The 15,612-nt window shown below is 35.5% G+C and overlaps 1 protein-coding gene across 2 annotated transcripts in view; it reads left to right on the top strand.

The window, feature by feature from the left end:
* Positions 1-242: 242 nt before the first annotated feature.
* Positions 243-15,612, top strand: part of LOC101260691 (D-lactate dehydrogenase [cytochrome], mitochondrial) — a 43,239-nt gene continuing 27,869 nt past the window's right edge. Inside the window, exons 1-10 of one of the 2 annotated variants that reach the window (XM_004250729.5) lie at positions 243-717; positions 1,438-1,537; positions 1,776-1,876; positions 2,597-2,645; positions 3,858-3,950; positions 4,958-5,072; positions 6,065-6,125; positions 10,772-10,808; positions 10,879-10,940; positions 13,105-13,201. In XM_004250729.5, coding sequence (XP_004250777.2) covers positions 449-717; positions 1,438-1,537; positions 1,776-1,876; positions 2,597-2,645; positions 3,858-3,950; positions 4,958-5,072; positions 6,065-6,125; positions 10,772-10,808; positions 10,879-10,940; positions 13,105-13,201 — 984 coding nt within the window. In that variant the 5' untranslated portion in view covers positions 243-448. The remainder of the gene's footprint in view (positions 718-1,437; positions 1,538-1,775; positions 1,877-2,596; positions 2,646-3,857; positions 3,951-4,957; positions 5,073-6,064; positions 6,126-10,771; positions 10,809-10,878; positions 10,941-13,104; positions 13,202-15,612) is intronic. The other variant, XM_010314814.4, reaches the window with a different exon arrangement.

The following is a 15,612-nucleotide window of genomic DNA, read 5'->3' as shown; positions in this document are numbered from 1 at the left end:
GGGGTATTGAAGAATGAAAAAAAATGTCTAAGAACATAATGACAATACCATACCAACACTTGGAGAAGGCTAGCTGGCGACCGTAATGACAATACGGTGGAAATCAACTAAAAAAATTAGAATTGATTGCTGTCACAGTTCACAACACAACTCAAAACTAAAAAAATACGATGGAAATCATCTGGTCTCTGTGCTACTCTGCATAGTCGTCTTATATTTGATTAAATTGACAACCTCTTGTTAACTTTTTCAAAAAACTCTATCATAACAACTCAAAAAAGATGAAAGGAGTAATATTTAGCTTAAAAAAAGGGGAAAAAAACATGATGGAGCATCAGAATTGGTTAAATTACAAAAAAGCCTCCTTTGGTCCACAAGCTGGAGAATAGGCAGCTGGTTCTATACAAGCAAGAAAATAGAACTGTTGTGTGCACAATAACTTTAGTCGATGGCTTTCTCTTCATTCTTTTCCCGTTTACGTTCTTGCTCGAAACCCATTTGCAGGAACCTACGAACTTCAAATTTTCAGAGACCCCATATTCCATCTAGCCTTACAGAGCCGGTAACTTGCTCAAGAAAGGGGCAGGGGACAATCCCATCATGGGTTGCTTCTTTAATCCCTTTAGCCCTTGCTGTCTCTGCTGGTTCTCTTGCATTGCAGTCACAGAACTACCCTTCACTCTGTCTGAATGATGCTCCACTTTCTGACCCAAAAAGGTACTCTTTTTTTGTTGATAAATTCCGAATTTCATAAAAACCTTTTTGAAGTTGAGTTATTACCTGAGAGTTCTACTCAATGGTTGTGAGTTTAATTATTAGAAAGAGTGGACCTTTCTTTTTGGTTTCTTGAAAATGAGCTTTGTACTGATTATGTATGTTGGATATAAAGTGAAATTGGAATAATGATGGTTTTAACTGTCGGAAAGAATGATATTTTGTTTGGTTTACATTTCTTAGTCTATAGATAAATGAGCAATGCCATTGATATTTTTTCCTCTCTTAAATTGTGTTTATTATCTGAGATAAAAAATCATTTTTTGTGGTTTAACAATTTGGAAATTTGAATTTTATAAAGCATATGTATGAATAATCTGTGTGGATCAGTAGTTTTGTTAAAAAAATGTTTGTAGCAAAAAGGAGGACACTTGTTTCTGTTTCTATGCAAAATGAGTGAGTATGGAAAAGTCATGTTGGAAAATAAGAAAGTTACATGCATTGTGCTAGGATTTTTATGTGTGTTTTAGAGTGTAAGAGGTCTGAGTAATGAAATGAACTTGAATGGAGCGAAATTGCTATAGATGATGCATATAGTTGACCTCAATTGATCAGGGATTGAGTCATTGTTGATTGATTGATTAGTGAAATGCGTGCATGAAGATATAAATCTCTATCCTTTAGATGTGGGGACTTATTGATTTTCTCTTATGTGTTTGGAAGTGGGAAAAATGGTGGCAAAGGTAGCACCGATTATGTCGTGAAAGGTTCTCTTAGGAAAGTTCCACCAGAGCTTATAGAAGAATTGAAGGGAATTTGCCAGGTATTATATTTTAATATTTTTTCTTTGGTGAACTTACTTAATAATACATTTTAAGATTTTGGTCCTTAATTTACTTCCTGAATATAAGGATATACCATGCTTTCTATGTTTAACTAATTTAATCATCTTCACTGCTAACTAAGCCTGTAGCATCATCAGATTACATTTAGCTAAATAGTGGAATTTTTGTATGTAATTTTGTAATTGGTTTGACCTATGTTGAAACAATATGATGTAGGATAAGATGACAATGGATGAAGATGAGAGATATGTTCACGGGAAGCCACAGAACAGCTTTCATAAAGCTGTAAACATTCCTGATGTTGTAGTTTATCCAAGGTCAGATTCATTCTTTGAACCAATTTACTATTCTAATTTCTTTGCTTCTAATGTGGAATATACTTTCAATTCCTTGTTGGCCACTGAGCCACCAAAGCAATTTGGTTCATGTTTTATTAGGCCACAAGTTCTATTGTACATAGGTATCTTGGGCATGATGACATGTATTCTATGTCAAGTGTTCCCTCTCCACAAGTCATTCCAAAATAAAGGACAGAGACAATAGTTGGCCTTGAAAGTTAGGAGAGTTTGTCTTGTGAACTCTCCTAGTCTCAAGATAAACGCCGTTGTTTTTATTTGTTGTACATTCTAAGATATTGTTTAGGTTTCCAATTTGACAGTACTTTTGCTTATTGTTATCTTCTTGGCTACATATCAAATAGTAACATGGATGTCCTTCCACCTTAGCATTTCCAAGTAAATGAAAAGTTTTATTTTTTCACACTCCTATACATTTTAAACGTGATATTTTGCAATTTGAACTCACTTAGAAAATGTGAGAAGTCAAACTATCACATGGTACAGACAAGTAATCAGTGTGCTTTGTATAATCCTTTTAATCTTAATGCAAACAAATTCCATATAAACGTTAGTTTTTTAAGCAAGGTGGAGCTACAGTGATTTTATTTAATTTTTACCATGATTTTACTGTTCATGGTGGAGCTGTTATCTATAAGAAAACATTACGATAAATCATCCTACCTGTTCTCCCTTATGCAGGTCTGAGGAGGAGGTGTCTAAGATAGTTAAGTCTTGTAACATGCATAAGGTCTGAATTCTCTGTTTGAACTCTTCAATTTGTATTTGTTGCATTGAATTTCTGACGGAAGGCAATGAAAAAGCACTCGAGCATTCTCAAATAATTTATTGGTAGATGGAGATGTCTTAACTTTCATGTCCTTTACCTGCTGAAGAGTAACTTGAATTTCTTTCATTTAAATTGCATGGATGCTATGTGGTAAGTTCAGAAATAAATTCTACATTAACAGGTGGATGCCTGGTTGCATTTTTTGGATTTTGTGTTGGTACTGTCTGCATTAGTTATGCTGTATTATTTATGCCGAATTCCATGTGAATAAAACTAAACATGTAAATATGCCTACACAAGAGTATGTAAGTGTAAAAGATGTCCTCTATATTATTGTTAGTTTAGTTAACCATTTCTCTGTAACCTAATAGACTAAATCAGTCACTTACTACCTACAAATAACATGACTGTAGCTACTACCAACAAGCTAATGTCATCGCCTAAAAGCAAAATGATCTCTGAGAGAAAAACCTCACAGTGATGCTTCTTGAATAAGCAAATAAGGTTACAACTCAAATACTGACTGCAAGATCTAGACAAACTAAAGAAGTGAAGGTAGCTTCAATTGTTTGAACTTGGTTCTTCAGTTTGATATCTCTCTTGCTCACAGGAATTGCTTCTTTGCTTTGTATTCTCTCAGTGCTCTAAAAGTAACTGTGTATTATGCAAGAAGACAATCTCAAACAATATATAGCACATAGTTAGCAACATGAGTTAAGAACACACATGTATGGAAAATAATATCTCCTAAATCTAGATAATGTATGAAAAAGAAAATATGTCACACACTTTCCATTAATTGTACTCCACTTATGACTCTACTTCCTTACTAACTTGGTCCCGTTAATAAACCGCTTCTACGTCAGGTTCTACAAACCTATGAAATATCTTGCGCGAAAGTGAATCGTATTCCTGCAGGAGTAAGTGCGAGGCATTATACAAGAACCAACTAACCTGGCCTGGTCCTTTAGATTGTAACAACCAACCAACTGAGCTTCCATATTTGTTAATCATCAAAACCACAATTCAACTGAATATATGTATAAGTTGTCCATAACCATATGTTCCCTAAGTGAATATTTGTACGAAACCTTGACTACCCAGTTTATATGACTTTATGCTTGTTTGATCCATCTACACCATCCAATCCAATTGAGAATATTGTTGTTGCAGGTTCCCATTGTTCCCTATGGTGGAGCTACCTCTATCGAGGGACACACCTTATCTCCCTATGGTGGTGTTTGCATTGATATGACATTGATGAATGTAAGGGCTAAGGGCTTGTGTATAAAATTTCATTTATATGCCATTCTATTTTTTTTGATTTGGTCACATAATTATATTACTTCAGATGGATGGATCCTAAGCATAATAGACCACATCTAGGATGTGATTTAATATGGTTCTTGATAGTATCTTATCGACCATTTTCACATTATAATAAACAGTTGAGATTATTCATTCAAAATTGTCAGAGAGCAGATTCTACTGAAGATTAAGGGCTTGGCCCTTGCTTTTGCCTTTTGGTGTTTTTTTCTGCAAAAGCCTATTATATTTAATTGAAGATTCCACCTGGCTTCCGAACTAGGTTTGATATCCCAAAATGTTTGAAAACATATATTTGGTTTATTTTTCGAATATGATTGTTAGTGTCCATCAGTAAATAGTCAATGATCCGTAAGAGACTGTTCAAAATTGATGCTTTACAGATGGTGAAATACCAATTAGTTATTGAATTGCTGCAGGAACTGCCCATTTTAATAAAATATAAAAAGAGCTGCAGTAATTTCTCATTTTATAGTCCATGCCTCCACAGGTTGTATAACAGAAGGGTTAAGTGGACTACCAAGGTCAGATTTTGCTGGATACTTTAAGTGGGATTTTGTGATCATTTCTTTTAGTCTTTTCTGAGGTGCTTTGGCCCTTCATGGAGTCTTCTTTGTGCCACCGCGGTTACGGAGTCTTCTTTGTGCCACCGTGGTTCTTATCCCCCCCCCCCCCTATTTTTACAAAAATTTCGTCTTTTTCGCCTGGAAATTAACCTATCATATGAGCTCGCAAGAGGAAAAAATTAAACTTGTAAGTTGTGTATATATTAATTTGGTAATTCCAGTCAATTGTGTTCAGTGTGATGATGCAGTTTCAGTTAAATATGGTGTCTGTCTTGGCAATTGCAGTCATGAAAAAATTCATTTTGCAATCATATTCTTGCATTATTCCCTGGTCCTTGCCCCTAGTCCTTACTTTTCTTTGTGAATCTACTTAAAATGTAGCGTGTCAAAGCTTTGCATGTTGAGGACATGGATGTGGTGGTTGAACCAGGCATTGGATGGATGGAGCTCAATGAATACTTGGAGTCGTATGGTCTCTTTTTTCCCCTTGATCCTGGTCAGTCCTGATATATTTCATTGGTTAAAAGCGTTTGTCTCTCTCTCTCTCTCGCTCTCTCTCTCAGAATAAATTCCTTTCTTGGGCTTTATGATGTTCCAAACTTATTGTTTATTTTTTGGGAGTACTGCTGAACAGTCATTAGACATTGAGCACCAGCTAAAAATTGATGTTTTCCATACACATGATTAAGCCATTTAAAAGTTCATTATCATTATATGTAGCTAAGTAGGAAATCATAAAAGCACTTTGACAGTAAAGTGGAAAACTAGGCAATATATATTTTTCCCAGACACATTCTATGCATATATTTCCAGTATTCAATACCGTCCATCCTTTCATATTAGCTTATTAGTTGCCATATAACATGACAATACATGTTCAAAATTGTATCAGTTAAAGTTAGATCAGACTATGATCATCATAAAAAATGTTGGATTCCGACTATGATGTAGTAAATTGATGGAATCTGATTGTAATTGTTTTGATAATTGGAAAACCACTTCCTGTGCTGGTGTAACCAGAAACTTTCCTTGTTAATGTTCAAAATAAATGTCAAAGATATTTCTGTATTATTCTCAAGAAAAAGGAGAGACCAAGGACATGCATTTTTTTTCATTCAACTGTAAGAGAAATGTAGAACAAAAGAATTGAACAATTTTGGAAGTGCAAAACTCTTTCTGATGTTACTTATCATTAAAAAAAAGAATCTCTCTAAAGTGATTTATTAGTTTGTTTGATGGATTCCTGTTTTAAGTTGGTCCAAATAAAAAACAAACATGGGCTAGGGCAACAGTTTTTTTTTTTTGAAACTGGTAATGTTGGGTAAAACATAATGCTGAGCAGATTATATCCTTTCCCTTTTTTTTGTCCTTGCTCCATTGTTAATTTAAAATTTTGTTCACTATTATGTATGAAGTCTCTGCTCATCTGAGGTGATATGTCGTAACTGTACTTATATTTTGAGAAGTGTGAACATGTCATTGTTTCAGGACCTGGGGCAACCATCGGAGGAATGTGTGCTACACGTTGTTCTGGTTCTTTAGCAGTGAGGTAATTGCTCTGAGACTGTTTCCATGGTGTTAATCTGATAATTGTATTTGCTGCTGGAAAATGTTCTTTAGTTATATCCACGTGCCTTCGGAATTTAACTCCCCTCTCTCTCACACACACATTCCCTCTGTCTCTCTTTTCCTATTAAGTGTTGTGGCAAATCTTAAAGCTATACTATGATTAATTAACACATCATGTGGCACCCAAGGGTGTGACCAAGTGGTCAATGAAGTGGATTGAGTACAAGAGGTCTCAGGTTCAAATTCCAGCAAAGACAAAAACACTAGGTGATTCTTCCCATCTGTCCTAACCTTGGTGGATAGAGTTACCTAATATCTAGAGTTACCTAGTATCTGTTGCTTGTTGCTGATGAAAAATATTCCAAGGAATTAGTTGAGGTGCGTGAAAGCTAGCCCCGACGCCATGGTTATAAAAAAAATACATCATGTGACTTTTGTTTCTACGGGCCCACTTGGCCATGTGAGATGAAATCATGATATGAAAAATCATATGAGATGAAGATGAAGTTTTGTTTGGTTATGCAATTTGGATTTTTGAGTTTTTGTTCATAAACATAAAAAACCCATAAATTAGAAAACTATCAAAATTGCTCTAATTTTTATAAAGTTTTACTAAATAAGCAAAAGTTCATAAGAAAAGTATAATACTCTATCACAAAGCTATTCTAAAAAATAATACTTTACTCTAATAAAAAAGTAAAATTAAACACGAGTTGTAGTGTAGTCCTCTTTAATATAATCCTCCCACATAATATGAGAAATCTCATCACATTGAACATACATTTCTCGATCAGATGATCAAGAAGATGAACCAACAATAATGACTATGCGATATGAATAGTCAAAAACACTAGAATTTGGTTGGTAATACTAAATAAAGCAGGCGTTAGTTTGAAAAAATAATAAATTTGGTTGGTGAGAAAAATGGTTATATTCGATGTAAATGGTTTAAAGGTGGTAAGGGTAATAATATCAACTATAAATATTGTTTACATATGAAGTAAAGGGTAGGTACATACAAAATGGTGGTTCTTTGCTTTTATAAAATGTAAACTTATGGGTCAATATTTGTATTTGAAAAATGTGAAATTATGATATGAAATTACCGAATCAAGATTTTTGGAAAATTTGGGATTTCATCTCATGAGTTCAAAATTGAATGTCTAAATGCCGATTTCATCTCTCGATACTTGTTTCTATTTAAGCATTTATAAGAGGGTAGAGGTGTTGAAGACACTTCGAGGTGACCATTGCTAGTTCACATCTATGCCCAATGTGCATGTTAGGGTGCAACTTGGGCGCATGGCGGCATACATGACTAATCTGTGCAACCCAATTGTAGTGGAGCTGATCACTCTATGTTTAATCAACATTCTGCACCAAAAGTGTATTTATTTGGTGGTATACGTTGATTATATCGTTATCACGAGCAATGATCAAGTTAGTAAACAAATCTCTTTTAACATTTCCATACTAAAGACCTCAGTGAATTAAAGTATTCAAGATGTACTTGGATTTTCTTAATGAAGCGAGCAACTTGGGTAGTTTGATGATTATTAAAGATGTACTTGAATTTCTTAATGAAAGATCATTCTAAGTTATTTTCTCTATTCAATTTTTTTTGTGTTGAAATGCCTTGGAATATTTATTATCCCAGTTTTTGGAGTTTATGACTTACCAAGGACTTGTCGGTACACCCCTTAGCTGCCTTAGAATATTTATCCTCCCAAGTTTCAGGAGTTTATGACTTACCAAGAACTTATTGACCATACATTTTGTCGGTACACCCCTCAACAAAATAAGGAAGCAATAAGGAAATACAGACATCTGATTAAGACTACTCACTCTGCTCATTAAATCAAATGCTCCGCTGCATTTTTAGGGTGATGCAGTCGTCACATCTTGCTATTTAATTAATAGAATGCCCTCATCTTCCATTCAAAATTAGATTCATACTCCATGTTGTTTCCTGGGTCACATCTCTACTTTATCCCCCTTCGTGTTGGTGCGAGCATTGTTTTGTTCATAACTCATCACCAGGAAGATATATTAACCCCTTGGGCTCTCAAATGTGTTTTTCTTGGTTAATCTCGAGTTCAAAAAGAGTATCATTGCTATATACCTAATCTTCATCAATACCTTATGTCAGTCTATATCACATTCTTCGAATCTCAACCTAACTATACATCTTCTGATCATGCTGATAACTCTGAGGCCTTACCCATATCTTAGGTTCTACCTATACCAACCTTTTTGAGGAATATACTGTCAATTCTACATCTCCATCTGCATTGCCACCAATCCTGACTTATCATCGTGTTCACGTCCAACATTAAGCCTAGATGATTCATGTCATGTACTGGACCTTGCTTCCACAACAAATTTGCCTCCACCAAGACAATCGCTTACACTTCAAAAACTTATATGATCCGCTAGTAATACTAAAACCCATTATACTTTCTTGAGTTATCATTGTCTATCATCACCTCCTTATGCCTTTGTATCATATGTGTCCTTTATTTCCATCCCTAAGATTGCAGGTGAAACAATTTTTTCATCCAAGATAGAGGCAAACTATGATTGATGATTTACATATGAGTGGTACTTGGGAGCTTGTTTCCCTTCTTGTAGGTAAATATATTGTTGGTTGTCGTTGGGTTTACGCAGTCAAAGTTGGTCTACACAGTCAAATTGATCGGCTTAAGGCTTGCCTTGTTGCTAAAGGGTATACTATGTTATTTGGGTTGGATTACTGTTATATTTTCTCTCTTGTAGCTAAAAAATACCATTTGACCATCTAATTTTATTTATGGTTGCCGTTCGCCATTGACCTCTTCATTATATAGACATTAAGAATACTTTTTTGCACGGTGATGTTGATTAAGAAGTCTATATGGAAGAATCACCTAGTGTTGTTGCTCGGGGGGTGTGGGGTAGTAGCCTCGTACAGTTGTAAGTTGACTGCAAAAGTCACTCTATGGTCCGAAATAGTCTCCTCGAGCCTGGTATGAGAAGATCAACACACTATTCAGGAGTTTCGGTTATGATCAAGTTGATATCACTAATTTGAAACATCTCTTTTAACATTTTTAGACTATAGACCTTGGTAAATTATGGTGTTTTCTAGTTATTGAGGTTGCTTAGTTCAAATCAAGTATTGTAATTTCTCAACACAAGTATACTGTAGACATTCTTCACGAAACAAAAATGATGAGATGTAGACCTATTGACACTCTTATGGATCCAAATTGTAAACTCCTGCTAGGACAAAGGTAGTCATTCAGTGATTTGACAAAGTATAGGCAGTTGGTAATAAAGTTGAATTATCTCATGGTGACTAGACCTAACATCTCTTTTCTTATGAGTGTTGTAAGTCAATTTATAACTTTTCTTGTGATAGTTATTGGGATGTAGTTAATATTCCGTGGTATATAAAATCACCTCCAAGTAAAGGACTACTATTCAAGGATCGAGGCCATGATCAATGCCGTTGGATATACAACTATTGATTAGGTGGGGTCACCCGCTGATAGGCGCTGTACATTTGGATATTGTGTTTTAATAAGAGGTAATTTAGTGTCCTAAAAGAGTAAAAAATAGAGTGTGGTTGCTCGTCTAGTGAAGAAGCAAAATATCGAGTAATGTGTCACGACCCGAGCCACACCCTAGACGTGGCCGACATTTGAGAATCATTGCTGGCCCTCAAGCGAACCCTCGACTGACAAGCGGAAGACTAACTCGAGCATACATAAGCATCAAATTGAAAGAAACTTTCAAAAACAATTAAGAATGCTTCAAGTCTTAGTTTTAGAAATTTTCGGGGAGTGTTACACAATGGCTAGAGAAACTTGTGAGCTAGTTTTTCTGAGAGAACTAAAATTTGGAGAAATTGGTCCCCGATGGAACTTGTGTGTTATAATCAAGTGACACTTCATATCGCATCAAATCCAGTATTTCATGAGAGGACTTAGCACATTGAGAATGACTATTTTTTGGTCAGGAGATATTGTTACAAAATTCATGAAGTCAAGGGATCTACTGCTAGATATTTTCACCAAGGCCCTCACCGGTTCTCGTGTCAATTACATCTATAACGAGCTCGGTACATATGATTTGTAAGCACCCGCTTGAGGGGGAATGTCAGAATAACAGTAGGAATTGGAACATGAATGATATATAGAATCCTTCTTGAAAAATAATTGTAATATAGTGTCTATAAATAGGGTCTTAGTGTAACAATGTAGATACACAATTCAATAATATTTTTCTCCTATATTTCTCACATACACGGATGGGACAAATGTGTCATGGCTGTGGCATTTAGTCCAACTATTAACGAGTGACATGGATAGAGCATTTTTGATAGTTCAATGCCTTATTTGAGCTTTTTCCCTTTGACTATACTTGTTGATGGTTCATCTGCAGTGACCTCAATAAGAAAATGCAAGAGGAGGAAGTTGTTTATGCTTGTTGACAGTTCATGAAAAATTATATCTCAATTTGGAGCAAAAAATACTGAGTGTGATCTGATCAATATTTGATTTACAATTATCTTGATCCTGTCAATCTTAGATTTATTACTCTCTGGCTTGTTTCCAACTAAGAGTTCTTTCTCTTAGCATGTAGGTATGGTACAATGCGCGATAATGTTATCAACCTCAAGGTTTGTAATGTTGACACCGAGAACTTGTATAGATGGGACATCCAGTTTCTAAATTAAGTTTCTCTTGCAGGTTGTTCTAGCTGATGGAGAAGTTATGAAGACTGCATCCCGTGCCAGGAAAAGTGCTGCTGGGTGCGTTTGCTTGTATTAGTCTCAAAGTTTCGTAACTTAAACTCTTTTTCCTTTTCATTCTGACGATTTGATCTTGCTTTTAGTACCCTAAATGAAGAATGAAAATAGGCAATTGGGTTTTCAGCAAGTATGCTAACCGGAAGCACATGCATCTTCTCTTTAATGATAGTGCTGTTTGTTTTCATTGTTTTCCCCTTGTTTCTCTTGGTAATTTATCAAACAAGAATTCCACTAATTTTGACGAGTAAGGTCGGTTGAAGGAGTTGGCCTCCAGTCAACTCAGATAGAGATGGAATTTGAACTCCAAAAAGTCGCACGTTATGAATTTTGAAAGTAAATTCACCGAGATTCTGCATGTAGGGAAGCAAGCTGTGTGTAAGAGCCGAGGTATTTGGTTGCATTGAAAGCTAATAACATGGGAGACAAATTTTGGAGTTCTTCATCAGTTGTGAGGGGCCGGGGAGAAGGGAGGGGGAGAAATTGAGAATAGGGAGAAGGGAGGGGGAGAAATTGAAAATATTTTTTATGATGTTTTAAGATAATTTCATGAAATGCTAGGAGAACATTTTTAATACAAGTATAATGAAATCCCAATATAAAATCTCATTTTAAAGAAATTAATCCCAATATAAAATATTGCATAAGATAGATACCCATTTTATGTTATGCAGAAATTTACTTTTTATTTTATACACGATAGAATGTGGAATAATGAAACGTGCTCTAGCTATGAGGGGATAAAAATATTTAAAGACAAAATTTCCTTGTAAAGTAAGTGGTTCATGTATCTTTTCGTTGTTAATCACCATATAACAATTCTGTCATTATTTATCATGCATAAACAGTTGGTGCATTATGATCCCACATAGCTAGTAAGCAATCAAATGACCCCATTGATTTTGTATTAATGTATAGAAGGGTCTACTATATTACTAGTATTAAAATGTTTTGATATGATATTTGAATTAGTCGTCTGGTATGAGTGGGTTGAAAGGAGGACGAACTTCAAGAGAAATGATAGTGAGCATGGAAACTATTCAATGGCTTTGTTAGATACTACACAAAGGTTTTAAGAGACGTGGAGACTCAGTTAATATTTACATAGTATATCATAAAATTATTGAGGAGGAACACATGTGGTCATGGAGGCCCTTTGCTGGGCAAGTAGTTTTAGATATTATTAGGCAACAGGCTAATAATAAAGCACCCGAACCTGGTGGATATACCATATGGTTCTTTCAATCATGCTCACATATAATTAATGAAGACAATTAATTAAATAAATATGTACTCTCTTTCAGAGCTTGACCTCATAGATGAGTGGATCACACAATTTCAATATGGTGTCAGTGTCAAGACCATCAAATTGCATTTCTCCATGTTGGGTCTCCATGTTATGTTATTGATACTCTGTTTGAGTTGCTCAGTTTTGGGCGTGTGGAAGGGGGATATTAAGTTCCACCTATTAAGGGAATATGTTGTGGTCTTTGTTTTTTTGGTCTTGGGTGATACTTCCTACGATCTAGCTTGTGGGATTGATTTAGTCCTAGTGTTCGTTTCTTCTCAACTATCAAGAATGATGTCATGAAAGCAATGGACCTATGTTACAGACGAGATTTGAAAAAGAAGTTTCCATTATACATAATCGAAAAAGAAGATAAAAGACAAAAGGCAAGTCTTTACAGCATATGAAAATGAAGTGTTTAGTTTCGTTTTGTTTTTGTTGTAAGCAGAACTTTGGCAATGATGTCAAAGCAGTGATACATCTTATTGAATCCCTTCAGAAAAGATTTACTTTTGGTTTTGATATGTAAAATTTATGGCTGTACCTCCTTGTGATATATTAATGATGAGTTATCATTTCTGAAAAAAATAAATCATTCTGCAACGTCTAATGTAAGCTACATAAGGTTTTTGTATTCCCTCACTTCCATTTATTTGTTCATATATTCTCTGTTCTTCATTCGGAAGAAATGTGATGACCATCAGTATGATTAGACATTTTTGGACTGATCATTTGAATGTTTCTTACCTTAATTTGCGGTTATTTTCTTTCTCAGTTACAAAACAATTCTTTCTTTTAGTTTTAATAGCAGTTTCCGATTTTGTACATTAAGAAACTGTCCAGGTTGCATTTTTAAAAGTGTGAAACTGCCTGTTGCAGATACGATTTGACACGGCTGCTGATTGGAAGTGAAGGCACTTTGGGTGTTATAACTGAAGTTACCTTGCGCTTGCAGAAACTTCCACAATCCTCAGTGGTATTCACTAGTTTTCCTTTTCCTTGACAGACATGCTTTAGTGTAATATTCAACTCTGTTTTATTTCACGTACTTGGTCAATTTTACATGGGAAAAGAAATGCTGTTCTCTGGTCTTCTGAACAAATGGTAAATGTTAAATATGAAATCTTCTTATTCATGATAATTATATTGTCACGTCAAAATTACCCCCTAGACGTGATTCGCACCCAGCACACAACACTGGCCAGGTATTTCCCTACCTTCATCAATTTACAATATTTAATAAATTAAGTAAGTATTTCAAATAATATGATAATTAATTACGAACAATAAGCATCTCAAATCATTAATCTAAAACTCTTCCTGAAATTCCACACTGTGGATCATCTAAGAGAATTACAGAAGACTGGTATATAAATCCCAAGAATTATCAAAGTCTCAATACCTTTCACTAGAGGGAAGACTAACTCTATAAATTCTGTGCTTGATGCACTTCCAACATATATGATGTCATTATTTCCTGTCCCAACAGGAATCATCAATAGGTTGGTTGGATAGCATCCAGAGAAAATTTGTGGCAAGGGAACAAGGAAAGAAAAGGGTATCACTTAGTCAAATGGAAAACTGGGATCACTGAAAAGAGAGTTGAGGGACTTGGGATCAAGAACATGAAGAATCAGAGCAATGCTTTGAGGACGAAGTGGCTTTGGAAGTACTCAAATGATAATCAGATTCTCTGGGGCTCAATCATAAATCCAAAATATGAAGAGAGTGTAGTTAGATGACACAGGAAGTTACCACTCCTTATGGTGTTAGCTTATGGAAATCTGTTGGAGATCTTCGGAATGAATTCAAGCCAAACATCAAGATTGATGGCATAAAAACTAGACTCTGGAAGGATGATCAGCACGCAGAAGGAAATCTTCCCTGACATCCACAATTTAGCTCTTCAGCAACAGTGTACTATAGCTGACTTATGGACTCCTCAAGGGTAGAATTTTGTATTCAGAAGACACCTTAATGACTGGGGAAATTCCAAGAGTAACATAATCTTTTAGAAGCATTGATCAGTTTAGTGGTCTGGAAACAGGGCAGGACAGGATGCAGTGGTTGGGAAACAGTAAAGGGGATTTATAAAGTAGGTGCATCATACAGGAAGCTGAACCATCAAAATCTGCAGTTACTCTAATGGCCTTTGAGACATATATGGAAAGCTAAGATTCCCTACTAGGTGTCTTGCTTTGTGTGGTTACTAACTAAAAAAGTTGTGTTGACACAAGAGAATTTACTAAAGAGGGTAATTCCACTTTCTCTAGATCTTTTTCTATGGGAAAACTGTGGGAACAGGCAATCATTTGTCCATCCAATGCGAAGTCACAGGCTAGTTGTGGAATTTTTTCCCGAGACTTAAAAACTATTAAGAATTCCAACATCTAAAAAGGGATGGAAATTTGGTCTCCTTGTATGGACTTATAAGCTTACCTTTGGGTTGTGTTAGGTCCAAGATTCATGTTTACATGGTTTCAGAGCCAAACCCATCCTAATTCTTTGTTCATCGATGTTGGACGCTCCAACTAACGAGGTCTGGGCGTGCGGGGGAGCGTTATGAATTCCCACATAGGAAAAGCGATGAGGATTTGGTCTCCATATATGGAGTTGGACTTGGGAACCTATCACATTACCACTAGACAAGAAATTGATTGGTTGCAAATGGGTCTTCAACACCACCACCACCACCACCACCACCAACATACCTAGTAAAAATTAAAATCTCACTAAGTGGAATCTAGGGAGGGTAGAGTGTACACAAACCTTACTACCACCTCATGAAGGTCACAAATGGGTCTTCACTTGAACATAAAGCTAAAGGCTCCATTGAAAGCTTCAAAGCAAGATTGGTGGCGAATGAATTCACTCAAACATATGGAGTGGATTATCAAGAAACATTTGCTCCTGTTGTGAAAATAAACGCTACTAGATTTCTTTTGTCTTGTGCAGCTAATCTTGACGGGTACTTACAAAGGCTTGATGTGAATAAATGAAGAGTGTATATGGAGGTTCCTTCTGGTTTTGGTATTGACTAAAGTTAAGGAAAGGCATGCAAACTAAAGAAAGGCTTGTGCATATCGAAGCAATCTCCTAGAGCTTGATTTGACAAATTTAGTAAAGCAATGATCTCCCTTGGTAATTAACAAAATAATGTTGATCATACCCTCTTCATGGGACATCAAAAGGGTAAATTCACTGTTCTCGTAGTTTGCATTGATGACATAGTAATGAAAAATATGGCAAAGAGGAGATGGCCCAATGAAGTTAATGGAACAATAATTTGAGATTAAGGATCTAGGAGACTGCACTACTTCTTGGGAATTGAGGTTACTAGATTAAAAAGAGGAAACTTTATTTCTCAATGGAAGTTTTTTGAAAGAA

The sequence above is a fragment of the Solanum lycopersicum genome, chromosome 11 (assembly GCF_036512215.1).
Source record: "Solanum lycopersicum chromosome 11, SLM_r2.1".
NCBI classification, from domain to species: Eukaryota; Viridiplantae; Streptophyta; class Magnoliopsida; order Solanales; family Solanaceae; genus Solanum; species Solanum lycopersicum.
Note: the sequence above shows the minus strand (reverse complement) of the source record. Positions and strands in the feature narration are given on the sequence as shown.